At 36.8% G+C, this 15015-nt stretch overlaps 1 protein-coding gene across 1 annotated transcript; it reads right to left on the bottom strand.

The window, feature by feature from the left end:
• Nucleotides 1–4250: 4250 nt before the first annotated feature.
• On the bottom strand, nt 4251–14779 carry LOC122568086. The gene is made up of 15 exons (XM_043727441.1): nt 14655–14779; nt 14115–14385; nt 13515–13610; nt 11972–12093; nt 11675–11901; nt 11045–11183; nt 10733–10956; nt 10279–10335; nt 9554–9671; nt 7602–7689; nt 6666–6787; nt 6047–6273; nt 5471–5609; nt 5236–5387; nt 4251–4386 (listed from the first exon to the last, which is right to left on the bottom strand). Exons 3-15 carry the CDS (start codon nt 13583–13585, stop codon nt 4285–4287), a joined length of 1788 nt encoding a protein of 595 aa, XP_043583376.1. The 5' UTR covers nt 13586–13610; nt 14115–14385; nt 14655–14779; the 3' UTR covers nt 4251–4284.
• Nucleotides 14780–15015: the final 236 nt, after the last annotated feature.

Below are 15015 nucleotides of genomic sequence, written 5' to 3'. Positions count from 1 at the left end.
AAAAAGACACTAATAGTAAGGAACTAACGTGATTTTCGGTTAAGAGCGTCGCTGTGCGATGTAATAGAATTTTTTTGCCGCTTTTCTCGTATCATATTTCAAATCTGTTAATTTCTCAAAGAATTTATTTAATATATATGTATATTGGTTCGTGAAATGAAAGGGATTTTAATTATACCGTATCACCGTCCTCAAAAGCAGGATGATCCTTTTAATTTGCTACGCATTCATCCCAACGATTTTACTTTTTCAAAAATGCATCTTGAAGGTCTTTAAGGATCACGAGCACGGCACATCAAACGAAAATAAACTTTATCAAAATGAACTCGCGAATTTCGTCGGAAAGTTTGCTATGAGAGTCTCGTAATTTGTGCTATAGGAAAATTAATTTGCTCAACTACGGGTATAAACTTCGAGGTTTGTACCATTCGCCGCGTGGAACGATAGGAAAGGATGAAAACTCAAGAGGGATGAAAGTGATTCACACACAGGAGCGATATCAACGCGTTTGTAAGCGTTCTCGCCAGCTTGCTTCACTTTTCTTTATTTTCTCTGTTTTTTTTTCTTTTTTTCTTTCATATTTTTCTTCTTGTTTAGTCCTCTCAGCAATGTGTTACACCTTGAAAAAGAGGGTTACGATAGGTAGACATAAGTAGCGTTAAATCGGTAGATTAAAGTTTAATTAGACAAATATGTAATGCACCTCGCGTACCCGTGATACGCGACGAGTTTTAGGCACTTTAGAACGTTACGTACGCGGTGCTAAATACCGTAACATGCTTAGCCCGTACTTTGCGCCACCAATAAGACTTATCTGTGACATTCTTCTTTCTGTTATCGTACACTATCGTTTTCACGCTTTGTCATTGTTTCTGGCACATACCCGTCTAGCGATCCGTAAACATCTTCCTTGGAAGCTCGTAAAAAGTTCTGATTGTGTTCCCAATGGGACACACGACTCTCCTCCGCCTTCGTTGTACGCGAACTTTTCGCGTTTCGACCGTTGCGCGCGGTAGCACCTTTTGATACATTTTCGATGATATGAAAAAAAGTAAAAAAAATGTATTAAGAAAAATTTGGAAAGTCTGTCTCCCTTCCGCGCCATCGTGATGGATCCTTATTAAACGAGCGTGTATACTAACGAATGAATCGCATGTCATTCCTAAAATTAAACTTCTTGTCCCGTATAGCAAGCGTACCGTGTAAAAACATAATTATGGATCGTAAGCATAGCGATTATCACAGACATCAGCTGTAGCTTCTGGACGTTTATGGTTGCAAATCATAGGTTCTTCGTGGTCGGAAGTCTCTGGATTAGAATGACCCTATTTCCCCTCCGCGATACCCAAGACCAGTTTCGTTGGACGTTCTGGAAAGGTGATCTCGCTAGAAGAAGATGTAATTGATTGGATACGATGACTAGTTTTTCATCATTGATAATTAGAAGACTGTATAGGAAACATTTATGGGTGGTGGATAAGTGACATAGATCAGTACTCGGCGACTATGCTTTTCGTTACTGACAATTATCTCATGTATCTCGATAATGAATCTTGTTGATCAATAAAATAGAACAAACACCTGCTATATTTCTCGACTATCGTTAATGTCTATGTTTGAAAATTCAGTTGGATCGTATCTTAACATTGGATTCACGCGATAGTGCGACGGCTAATCACATTCAGAAGACTAGAAAGTCTAGAATCAGATTGAAATTCTAAAAAACTTCTAAACATCGATAAAAAGAGATTCCTGGGTTTAGTAAAACGGTGTCTGGTTAACTTGACAGAAATCTGGTCTTGGGTGAGAAACATTTGATACGAAGTGGGGGTCTAGTGCGACGAAAAATAAATGTAGTTAGTGCCATCTAACGCTACCATTCTTACACGACATCTTCGTAGATGATACTACGCTCTGTGAGTGGCTTTCGTGCCGGACGAAAACCGTTTGCGAATAGCGTTATTGCAGTAGACCGCTTCTGTCGTAGCTGACGGACCTGAACGCGTCTTCGACCAGATCCGTCAGACACCTGACTGCCTGTAACAGAGCAGCAAGGAGAAGAGACAGTGAAAGAGAGATCAGTTTGCTAGGCACTAATGCGTTCTCCGAGGAACTTTGACTTCTGCTCGATATCTTCTTCCTCTTTCTCTTGTCGGAACTTTTACCGCCACCGGACTCTTTCTCTTTCTCCTGCATCTTTTCTACGGAGACTGAGCTACGCTTCGTTCTATTTGGTGATTTTTCTCGTGGACGCGGCGTATTTACCGTAATTTCTTTCGAAATCTTCGCCCTTTTCTGCTCATTCACGTTCGACATCGCGAAACATCGATTAGAAGAAATAGATTCGAGTTTCCTGCGAAAATCCTCCGTTTTCGCGTCCATGATAGTCCAACGTTTCTCGTTCAATCTTTTCTTATTTGTCATAATAGATTTATTTTGCGGTGTTTGCAACATTTCCTCCGACCTCGCTTTTCCGGTAAGATCCGGAAAATTTCCATTCGTCGATTCGAATAGCAAATTCTGCAAAGAGCTTTTACCAGTATCACGTTTGTCGGTAGAATCCAAATTCGAAAACGTCGAATTTTCATCCAGAGAATTTGTCCTACTGTGACACTTGTCGCGGCAGAATAGTTTCTTTTCAGCACACGTGGTGTTCAGATTGTAGTCGATTGTTGTCGGTTCTTCGGGTTCTGACGAACAGAGTCTAATATTCTCCTTGGCTCCTTCGAGAACGATTCTTCGAGGCAAAGTTTTGTTAAGACTGTTTGGAATGAAGTTCATGGCTTTTTCATGATTACAATTGGGGTCGGCGGTTTCTTCACGGAAAATCGTAGAACCGTCTATACATTCAGTGTTGGAACGATCATCTACTGATCCTGATTGATTGTTTTCTTCTATATTAGCGGTGTCAGATGACTCTTCGTTGGAAGCGTCGAAGGCGCCAGCACCAGCGTCGTCGTCTTCGTTGTCGTCTTTCATCGTTATACTATGACCTACCCAAACCTCTTCCTCTTCTTCCTCCTCTTCTTCTTCATCTTCCTCTTCATCATCGTCTTCGTCTTCAGACCCAAGAGATTTTCTCTGGTTTATTACAGGAACAATACCGTCTGCGTACAGAAGATCCTGGACCTCGTAAAGACTCTTCTCAATACTTGGACTTTTGTACAATAGGTTTCTCAATTCCGGTATATCGAGGTCTTGCACGTGAAGCAAATTCTGCTCGATATTTAAGAGACTTTCTTCTATCTGTACAAGACACTGTTCGATGTCACAAGCTGGTTCTGAGCTTGGGTCGCTTTTCGCGCCAGAACGACTGGTTTTAGTAGATTCATCATCACAAATCTGTCCAATATTCGCTGATTTCTGCTTCTGATCTTCCAACACGCGATTATTAGTGCCTAAATGTTCTCTCCAGGATTCGATCGGCCAACAAGCCGTCTGTAACAATTCCCTCGGCTGGGTTTGACTATCATAAAACACTCTATAGTTACTGTGACTATTGGCTACCTCATAGTTGGTCTGCTGTCTAATGTCCCAACCCAGCTGATCACTTTCCGCGTTTTCTCTGAAACTTCGTTCTCTGTTCTCCGACGACACACTATGATCACCATGACTGTTGGCTACTGAATAATTAGTCACTTCTTCTCGATTAGCATCCAGGTAATTCTTAACGGCCAATTCCGAATATAACTCGCTATACCTAGTGTGACTGCTAGATTCTTTGTAAGCGTTCTCGTGACTGTTTGCCAGAGGATAGGTCGTACTTAAATCGAAATCTTCTCGAGGCCTTCTCGAAACTACTCTTGTCTTGCTGTAAATGGAAGAGTCCTCTTTACCGTGACTATCAGCGTCATCGTTCTCGTCGTCTACTTCTATTGCTCCTTCTGGGTAGGGAATTTCTTGCGTTTCATCAGGCACGATACCAGACTCTAAACAGGAATCATCCATGAGTATGTAACCATCCAAGACATTTTCATCCAAATCGATCCAATTCCTTGAATGATCTTCACCCCATTTTTGTCTACTTTCTGCTTCATTCTGTTCGCTCGTCTGTCTTCGTCGTTCACATGTTGTAGGATCGTGTACATGTATTTGCACCGGGCAGAGGACGTCGGTTCTCCTCTCGACGTCGCAAGTGGATGGCGGTGTGGTCGCAATCAGTGGTGCGACCTCGTCTAAAAGGGCCTCGCGGGATTCACGGTACCTGTAACCGGGACACGGAGTGTTCACTGGAGAGTGTGAGAGGAGATTGACGTAACCACCGGCGCCTCTGCCTATGAGCGATCAGGTGATCGTTGTTGCATCTCGATTGTGACCCATCGCGGAGTCCTGGCTTTCGTTCAGCGCTTCGTTGCTCAATCTTGTACGGTTAAGGGTGGATATAACCTTAATACAGAAAAATAAATAAACAAAATATGTTAAATTTACTGTAAAAAGATAGAACTATCTATAGAATAACGAAAGAGTTGAAATAGTGAATATAATATTTCTATAAAATAAGACAAAAATCCAAGATAAAAAGCTGTGTTGAAAAATTCGTTTTTGAGAAAAATGCATTTGAGAATCATTCGAGTACCCGTGTATTTAAGTGATAACTGATTTTACAAAATTCACTAGATTATTGTAACTTATTTTATATTACCTACGTGACTAACTTAGTTAATATCAATATTTACATATTAATTCGCTCTTAAGAATTTATGAATGAACACGATGAATCTAATAACTGACAGTAATAATAGATGTAGACTAAACAGAGTTCAGTTTATCATTTTGATCAAAATGTGATTTAATATGTTGTACATTACTATATCGCGTCATGTCGCATATTTAATAAAAACTGATAGTTAATATCAGGAGTCAGTAGCACTTATGATACTGATAATAAATAAACTACGATATTGTGTCACCTATAAAAGTATGTCTGGACTATCGCACTCTACTATTTATTTGCAGTTAGAATACAATATAATTTTCTTGAAATCTTTCAATGCAAAAGCTTTCAATGCAATTTTCTTATTCTTAATTTTTATCTTAGTTTGAGCCATAAAATCTCCTTCACTGCACTTGTATCATGCTTTATGGCACATCAATTATTTGAAATTACTAATATCATTATGATGTTAATTAATAATATAATAATAGTTTTAATTAATAATATAATAATAATGTTAATTAATAATATAATAATTTGACTTATTTAAAATAATTATTGCGCTAATTATCTTTACCTACCTTTGGATGAGTGACTTTAACATCGCGAAATTCTTCGGTGAATGTCAAAATGTACACGCAGAATGCCGCAGCGCATAGCCATTCAGTGATAGTGCTAGCCACGTGCAATTCCCATCCGCCATCTTCCTTGTACCATTTCCGAGGATTCGTACCTGGAAACGAAAATACAGATGCATCGTTTTAATATGTAAAAGAAGAACGTGTTAAACGAAGGGGGAAACACAACCGAACTAACCTTTATAGGCCAAGCGTGCCAGCACGCCAGTGATGAGAGTTACGACGAAACAAACGGTGCAAAAGGTGGACAATGCCGCTCGAAGATGTGCCAGTTTCAACGAACATCCGAGTGGATGCAGGTAGAACGAACACACGGCCTGGGAACAAAACGCATGAAGAATGAGAAAGAGCCAGACAACGAAAGACAATGTAATGTCGTGAATAAATCAGCTTTCCAGGAAATTACGCAAGCCACGTATCAGACTTCATTTAGTACGATCCAATTAGGCGACATTAGTGTTTTATCCACGATCTTTCAGCTAGTTTTAATTTTTGTATTTTTATCAAGACGGATGGCAGTTGTTGGATTCTTTTCGAGAGGAGAACGAAAAATTTCGAAAGCCGCGTTTCATTGAACTATGTGGAATTAAAGCTCATGGGTATTCAATTTTGTAGAATAAAGATTGGAGAATAATTTGAGAGAAGAACTGTCGGTTTTGTTTTATTATAGTTAGGTAAAATAGTTAATTCGTGGATCTGTTTCTATACATTTTACGATTGCAATTTCTTATTAAAATAAAATTTTGTAATGTACCTGTGTCCAAAAGTATGCAGTTCCACCACCGAAACATAGAAGAGCGCCAATAAAGTGTACTACTATGACAGAGGTTTCTTGAAAGTTTGCGACCACCGAGAGGCCAAACGTCGATATTAGGCCAAAAATCAAGGCCCAATGGTTCCATTTCGGTAGAGAATGTTGCAATCTAAACGTATTCGAACATTCTTTCACTTGAGAGTATCTTATGTAGACGAGGAAGGACACTGAAACGATTCAACAAAATATCAATTATCAATATGATACTGCAGTATGTTGCGTTCAATATTTCTTAATTATCATTTTTAAGATTATTCTATCACAGAGACAATAATACAAATAACACATATATCTATCAGTTATTTTTACATCAAACAATTTTCACCGATTCTGAGACACTCGTTATTTGCACAGGTTTAGATATCTCTTTTTAAATTTACGAGTCCAAGTTTAACGACGATCGCCTCCGAAAGCAAATGCTATTTTTGCTCCGCTAAACTCTCGCTTATTCCCAGTGAACGAGAATCGAGGTCAGTGTACCGTGTGCGAGGTATCAATCGATTTTCTTCCTCCGAGTGTATCGAAGATTTAAATACATTTGTTGATGTTGGACACTCACTGAGCATCGCGATCATGTTGATAAACTGGGCGAATATGCAGCTTTCCGGTGCATAGGTAGCTGCATCCGAGATGTAAGGAAACTCGGCTTCCACATGACCCAATAAAACTGCTATTATGTAACTGCAAAATACAAATAAATCCATACTTTTTTATCGGAATACTTATTTACAAATTTTTTACTGAAAAATTTGTGGAAAATAAATAAATCATAACATATTCCATTACACTTAAGGATTAGATAAAGCAAAACAGAAGACATAATAAATATTAATTACAAATATAAGAGGTTATCTGCATATTCAATAAGATGAAAAACAGTCTAAGTAACCGTATTTCGTCTCAGCAGATGTTAATGTAATAATATATCTGCTTACGTTAGAAGATTAAAACACAGCATATTAATTACTATCTTGGTTTACTAAATGTCTTATTTTATGAATTGTTTGACGTCTATGTAGTCACGTGTTAATCGGAATATATTAGTAATATACAATAATAAAGATCGAATATTATCTTCATGTTTATTTATATGTGCTTCAGAATCTGCAAACTAGTATTCGCAGTGTACTATGCAGATCTGCGTAATTTGCAAAACAAATTTCCGACGGAGAATGTTTTATGCTTTGTACTTTGCATTCAATCACACATGGTGCGTCGAAAATAAAAATGGAAACTCTCGAACGTTGAATTTAAATTAAGCAAAATCGACTGCACACAGGCAGAATTCTTTTGTCTACAAAGTTCAAAATAACTAAAGATAGAACGAACACTATGGATTATTTTTTAGTAAAGAAAAACAATACCTCCAATCAAAACTAAAGAAAACTAACTGCATGTAAACAAAATTTGTTTATCTACGAAACAAAGAAAAATAAAATAAACACTATGAATTATTTTGAACAAAAAAGAAAATACAAGCAATAATTTTGCTTACGTCAAAATAAAGACAGAAGGCAACGAAATGAACAGGATAATCGGTAGATAATGGAGGTTGACCAGGAAGTCCTCCTTATCCATGTTTCCTGTGTGCGTTTGTGGTTATTGTCGGCTTTCCCGCCGGAACCAATGACGTCAGATGATGACGCCCGCGGAAGACACCGCTATCGTGAAGACACACGCGTCGTTGCACGCGTCCACAAGGTACGAGCACTCATGCTCGTCTGTTCCAAGAGGCTGGACCTCTTATTCTACTTCCTTCCCACGGGAATCAGTCGCTAGAATGCATGGAGCTGCGACCGCACTTCAATTCGATTGCCATTAACGTTCTTCTTCGACGTACCTTTGATTAAAAAACAACAATATGTCACGTGGCGACCTAATATAGAACGTGCCCGTATTGTTTTCGATGTTGTTGTTTTCACGAATTCCAGTTATATTTTGATCCAGAATGTTTCAAATATGTGAATTCTGTCGAGTTGTATATACTATGCATATTGTCAGTGGTAAATATTTGCAACTCTATTTAAAGCACGAAAGGAGTCAGTGCCAGTCACTTCATGACTATATTTAACTGTTACAATAATATATCATAGTATTATGCTAATGTTATAATAAAATACTACAATAAATTACATTATACTGGATATTACACTACATGCGTACGATTGAAAGTAGATCACAAGCTGCGCGCCAGAAATATCGTACACGGTGTCTTACCAGAAAAACTACAGCAAGTGTCCGTGGCACACGTCGCGGTCGCCGCTAGTATTCGCCGACAATAGAGAATGACACAACTCGAAACGCCTGCACGAGGTGCCGTTCTCGACGTGTGCGTTCTCACGCGGGCGTTGTCTAGGGACAGAGGAAAGGGAACCCTTGCAACGAAGCAATTGGAAATCTTACATAGCAACGACGCTCGAAAACAGTCGATTCTTCCAACTCATATGGACATGAAAAAAATTGCTAGTACCTTTGACGTTTTCGTTGTCTCTTGAACACCTACGTTCCTTCCACAAACTGTCTCGTCGTACTGAAACTAGAAACTCTTTCGAAGGGGCTGCACACGGTTGAAGGTCTTCTTATCCAATATCACCCAACAACACCTAACACTCTTTACACTATGTCGTTGACGATGTACGAAGAGCGAAGTACGATATTCCACTTGATTTCCTTTTCTTTCGGTTCTCTCGTAGTTACGCGATTTTCGAGCTTTTGTTTGAGAGGCCAGGGTGAAGAGCGAGCAGAATCACAGAGGTTATGGCCGACTGTGCGCGATCGATGTTGTGCCAGTGAGAACGGCGCTCTCAGCAGCTGCGCCACGAGACTGATGCCGCGCCGTCGTCGTTACTGACAGACGTTCTCCAAGAAACGTTTGTCCTAATACTACCCGCGAACGTGTTGCGATAATACGTACATACATGTAAGCGTAGTGCTTATCAATACCGGTATACTTTACTTAAACAATCACCTTTTCGCTTTACGATCGTCCGGATGAATTTCTTCTAACGAATTTATGACTCTGCAGATTCTTTCTACTTTTCTACGAACTCGTTGGGCCGCAAATATTCGCAGTGAAACCGAATACGTATATCGAGGCGGGATTCTTTGAACACGTTCATCGAGCGTAATCGGACGACACGCTTCGTTCTGCGATTAAAATTGATTCGAAGCAAACCACACGATATTTTTCGATAAAAATTTCATTCATATTACAAATTAAATTCGAGAAGCGATAGATTGGAAATCTATTTCTTCACTGACTCGTTGAACGAGGATTTTTTAATTTGGTTAGGAAGTCGCAGGTATCGACTGACAATTGACAACGTAACGAGTGCCAGTCAACATCCAAATTTGGTCGCGGGTAATACTTCAGGGTAAGATTCGTGCAAAATTTCCGCATCATTCGAAGTAACTTTGATCGAGTGAATAGAGAGAAAGATAAATTACGTTCGTCCACGGAGAGCAATTTGTAGTACGAATATCCAAACAGCAAATTTCGCTTTAATGCTGGTAGATGATGACCGTTACCATATTTGCGGGTTTCAAAGTTGATTCGCGCCCTCTTCTGTGGAGACATTTGAATATTTGTTCGATCAACTTCATCGGGGATTACTATTTCATGTGATGGGTTTTATTGACCGCAAGAACAACGAAACGTCGGTATTATTAATATTAGTAATTGAGGTGTGAATCGAGATAACGCGATCAGCTGCAGTGGTAATCGAGCAAACTGTTGAATGAAAACAAAAAGAAATGGAAGATACTCACACGAATAATTTAAAGAATTTTGTAAACGTTAAACGTGGTGTTAACCCTCTATAATCAGATTTTTTTTCGATTTGTAACAGAAAAATACGATATGTGATATAATTATACAAAAATATACAAACTAAAGTATTTAATGTTTAAAGAGTGAAAAAAAATCATATTCAGATTTCGCTCCTTTAGTTCTGTTGATAAAAATATGAATTTACATAAATATGCGTAATGTTCTAGTAATAAGAAAATAAAATTTCCAAAATATATATAACTTCCAAGTTATATTGTGTTATAGAGGGTTGAATCAAAGAAGCAATTAAAAGTAATGTTACTAGAAATTATCTTCAAATGCATACGTTAGAAGGAACATAATTTAATGCTTGAATATTCGAGGAGTTTTAAGATTCTTGAACTTGTGGACTTAACTTGTGTGGTAATTTCAAATCTTGATCCTTGTCTAGATATATTAACTGAAAACAAAAGATTTGGAAGTCATTGCGATATTATTTTAACGCTGTTTTGATTGAACTCTGCTCCGATAAGATTAATTGAATCATGATTATGGTATAACTGTTTGGGAACTTTGAACACGAAGAGGAAGTATGACATTGTAAATTATGATTCAACGTGCAATATTAATCGCTTGTATCTATCGTGTGATAAATACTTGTGTTTACAATGGCTCGCGAAAATATTCGAACACTTACCACCGAGAACTTGTTAAAATTTTATTAGCACTATAATGAAACAAGTATCGCGAAGTATTTATTACAAGTATACATTTCTCAGAGATCATCGAGGTATTGGAACAATTAACTATTCGCTATATTAACAGGCTATAATATTTAATAAGATCATTTTTAGTACAAATAATAATTTTTTTGGTTTCGCGAGCCACAGTGTATTAAATATAATGTTATAAGGAAAAAGTACCGTAACCACAGGATCCTCGAAATTGATTAATCGAAATTCTGGCACGAACGTTAGCAGGAAAACGCAATAAACAATCGCTAGAACCCACTCCGAAATGGCACTAGCGACATGCCAGGCCCAGCCACCGTCGGTTGGCAGCCATTTCTTGTAATCATCGCCTGCAATTCACAGAAACCTCATTATCACATATTATTGTCTGTTCGCTTATTATCATATTTCAAAAAGTAATAAGGCAAGTAATGTCACCTTGAAATTCTAACATTGAAATGTAGCCAGGTAGGATCGTGGTAATTGTCAAAATTAGCGTCAACACCGAAAGTGCTGCACGAATGTATACTACAATTCTGCCATTCACTGCTGGTACCATTTTGTGACTTAAATAAGTCTGAAAGCATTATACATGTAACAAATATATATTATCCTTTTTCTTGTGTACGAAATTTAAGATAGTTTATTTTAGATCTTCGAGAAGGTCGACCTTCTCAACATTTTTTAAATTAAAGAATATAGTCTTAAGAATACACGTGTACAACTCTTTGTTTGAGGTTCTAAAGATAACGATGTTATAGCTCTTCAACGGCACATGAAAAAATATTCAAATGAATTTTTCTTAAATCTATATTTCTTGAAAGCCTACTTAACTGATTAGCGTTAAATTTTGTGTGCATCTTCCTTGAAAAATTATTTTTTTTTATCTTTATGAGAAAGGAGCGGATAGTTATATTTCAAAACTATTTTGTTTCATTATGCTATGTTACGCAAGAGTAAATTTCTAGAATATATCTGGGCGGAACAAGTGATATGTACTATTGCTGACAATAAAAACTCCCTTCCCAAATTTATTTCTCTTATCCATTTATCAGGAATCCACCGTACCTGTAGGCAAAAGTAAATGGTTCCAGCTGTGAAACAAGTCATTGCTCCGATCATATGAGCCGCGACAACACGGGCTTCTTGAAAATTCGCCAGAATATCAAGTCCAAAACAACCTAGAACGCCACACCATGCCGTCACAACAACGATTTTCTTGCTCACGACATCGTTGCCCCTTTCGAATTGCCATTGGGAAACTTGTCGATGTCTAATGTATACGCAACAGGCGACTAAAATACATGTGCAGTGTCATTAACCGCGGTAGATATACACTTAAATGTAAAACTAGTTGATATTTACGAAGTAATGCAGCTATATTAAGGAATTGGGCAAATATACACGATTCCGGAGACAAGGTGCCTGTTTCCGATATGTACGGAAATCCTGGTACTACGTGGTCCCATTGCACCGACATAGTGTACCTGAAATGCAATTGTTTTGAAAATGGATGCTCGTATATTACATGTAGAGTGTTGATTTAGAAAAGGGGATTAGTTAAACTTTGATTATAGTTCATTTATTACGTAAATTGTAGATATAAATTATAGATGTAGCCTTTAGATGTATCGATAACGTGATTCCAAGTAATGCTCAAAGAAAATAATATTCAATAATTTAGATTCAGAAATGTAATAAGTAAGAAAATGCAATGTAAGAAGCTTTTTTAAAAATAATACAGTGACCTGCAAAAATCTTCGTACATTTTACACAAATTTAATTTTGTTAAAATAAACTGTTAGAAAATTTCATACTGGAGTTAGTGCATTTTCTGCCAAGATGACTAAGAACTGGTTAAGAAATAAATATATTACATATGCTTGCTTTAAATCAGAATGACTTTGTCATAAGATCCACGACAATTTCTGCGGAAAACTATATATGCTCAACTGAAATGAAACAAATTTTCTTCTCTAAATTGAACAACGTAATAATTAATAATTAGTTATAGCCAAATACTAATAGAAAAATATAATCACGTTTGAAAGTTAAATTCCGTAATAAATCACGATAAGTTTAAGTTTCGCTAGAATTTTTCCCTAATGAAAGAAGCACTTTCAACAAGTATGCTGGCTTTCGATGTCGCAAATCCATTCAATGGCACATTGACGATTGAATGTGGCTTTATTTACAGAACAATGATCCCTGTGAAGTGTACACAGCGGAGCATAATGAATCAAACTAATCGCGATTTACATCATGCTGTCAGATACAGAATGCGCGACTGTCGTTGTTTCTGATACCGTGGCCTTGATCGACCGCAAAACTAGTTAGTGAGCATTAATTTTACTCGTTCTGATTACGGCTTTATTTTTGCTATGAATTGGCAATCATTGTGTTAATGTGAATCCATATTTCTAATCACTGAACCTTGTCCTGTTACATCCTTTGAGTCATTTTCGTTCGAATCGTCTTTTTCCATTATCGAGAAATTTCTCAAATTTGAAGAAGATATTAAAAAATCGTTATTAGAATATTATGATACGGATTTTGGTTTCAATTCTATGCCAAAAATTTCCTTAAAATATCGTAAGTGGTTTCCTTAACGGAAACTAAAGTAAAATTGGAATACAGAAAATTGAATGATAGCAACAGATTTAAACTATGAGATTAAAAATAAGCAACATTTTTGTAAGAAAATATTCTGGAAAATATTCTGGAAAAACTACACTGGTGATGTGTAGTTTTTGACAATCAATTTAATCATAATAAAAATTTGATTATAATTAAATTGTAATAAGAATTGAAAGTAAAGTTTAATGCAATTGGAGATGAAGGAAATATGACCATTTAACCAAGAATTCAGTTTTCTCCGTTGAAGTTCATTTTTTCTTGGTAGACTTACGTAATTAGAAACGTTACCGGAATCAGGATAAAGAGACTTAGTGGAAGAACGTGCAACTTTCCGTAGGACATTCTCGCACTCGTTCGTTCCGAAGCGCTGAAAAATATCGTGTCTTTTACCAAACTGTACTATCACATTCCAGATACCTTGTGTTTCATAAACGAATATAGTTTCATCGACTAATATACCAATAACGGCACAATTAGATCACTTTGTAAATGAAGTGCAAATAAAAGATCAAAATCTTAATTATGATTCACTAATCAGAATGAAAATCTTAAACTAAAAAGCATGGTACAGTAAGATTTTTGTGACACAATATATATTACTTCAATTTTAAAGTTCAAATTTGTTTAAAGCATTTATTGCAGAGCCACCGAAAAATCTTCATTTCACCAATTTATAATTAAAATTGAAGATAAGAGGTTTTAAAGATAACTCACAATAATGACTAAATATTACGATGAAGAAATGCTAGTTAGAATGCCATCATTTTCGAATTAATTTCCTGGTACAAAAGTAAAATGAAAAGTAAAATTTTACTCATTCCAAGTAAATCGCAGTTAGATATATCTTTTCCGCAGAAGTGTAATTCCTTACCTCGATGATATAATTGGGTTTCTGGGATTATTTTTTACTAGATGAGATAGTTGCACCTACGCCAAGGGGGTACCTTCATGGGACGCCTTGGAGCGACTGCTCATCAGCGCTGTTAACGTACCTCTTGTTCTACGCAACCTGGCGATCACCGATTAACGCACACGATTACATTGCATAGCAATTAACGCACCGTCTGATTCCATTCTCGATCAAGTCTGTCTCATTTTCATACAAATCGATTTCCTTCTCGAGGACAGTCACTTGAAATTCCCTAAATTGTAACAAGTATAACAAATTCTCCAATTTCTAAGTTAATTTTAATTTAATTTATAAGTTCTATGTTCTAGTTTTAGTTCAAATATAAGTATATTCTATATTCAACATAATTCTATGAACATACTCTATACTGAATTGATTTGTCTTGATTCTATATTAAGAAACTGAAACTCAAATTTGCTTAATTCACTAATTTATTTAATTCATTATTTTGTTTCATGGGTTCTTTTTTCTGGAAGTTCTTTAATATTAATACTTTAATACCGTAATTATTTTAATCCTGTCGAAAGCATCATCAATACTGTCACCAAAACTATGTAGCAAACTGCATAATTTCAATATTTCATTCGACTGGCGTAATTTTAGAGATCCGAATCTCAAAGCGTGCCTCTGAAGATAGATAATGATGCAGAGGTAATTAGATAAACAGAAGAATTTTTTCAAATATGATTTGTAGGTTTGTTAGTCAACGAAGCTTACATTTAGCATGGCCAGAACGTGACTAAAGAGAATTAGAATTTATCGATAAAGCGTTGCTGGTACACGCTGAGTCGCGTTCGATAATTCTCGCATGCCAATGCACCTAACAAATGTTCAACTGTCGGCTACCAAGAATTCGTAATTA

This window comes from Bombus pyrosoma, linkage group LG1, assembly GCF_014825855.1.
Source record: "Bombus pyrosoma isolate SC7728 linkage group LG1, ASM1482585v1, whole genome shotgun sequence".
NCBI lineage: Eukaryota > Metazoa > Arthropoda > Insecta > Hymenoptera > Apidae > Bombus > Bombus pyrosoma.
Note: the sequence above shows the minus strand (reverse complement) of the source record. Positions and strands in the feature narration are given on the sequence as shown.

Bases quoted from the DNA above. Each gene is read 5' to 3' on its own strand.
- LOC122568086 (XM_043727441.1), bottom strand. From the start codon at position 13,585: ATGTCCTACGGAAAGTTGCACGTTCTTCCACTAAGTCTCTTTATCCTG. The intron at 10,957-11,044 runs GTGACATTACTT...TGTGAATTGCAG, and splicing joins TTCAATGTTAGAATTTCAAG to GCGATGATTACAAGAAATGG. The intron at 7,690-9,553 runs GTAATTTATCTT...AAACGCACACAG, and splicing joins ATTGCTCTCCGTGGACGAAC to GAAACATGGATAAGGAGGAC.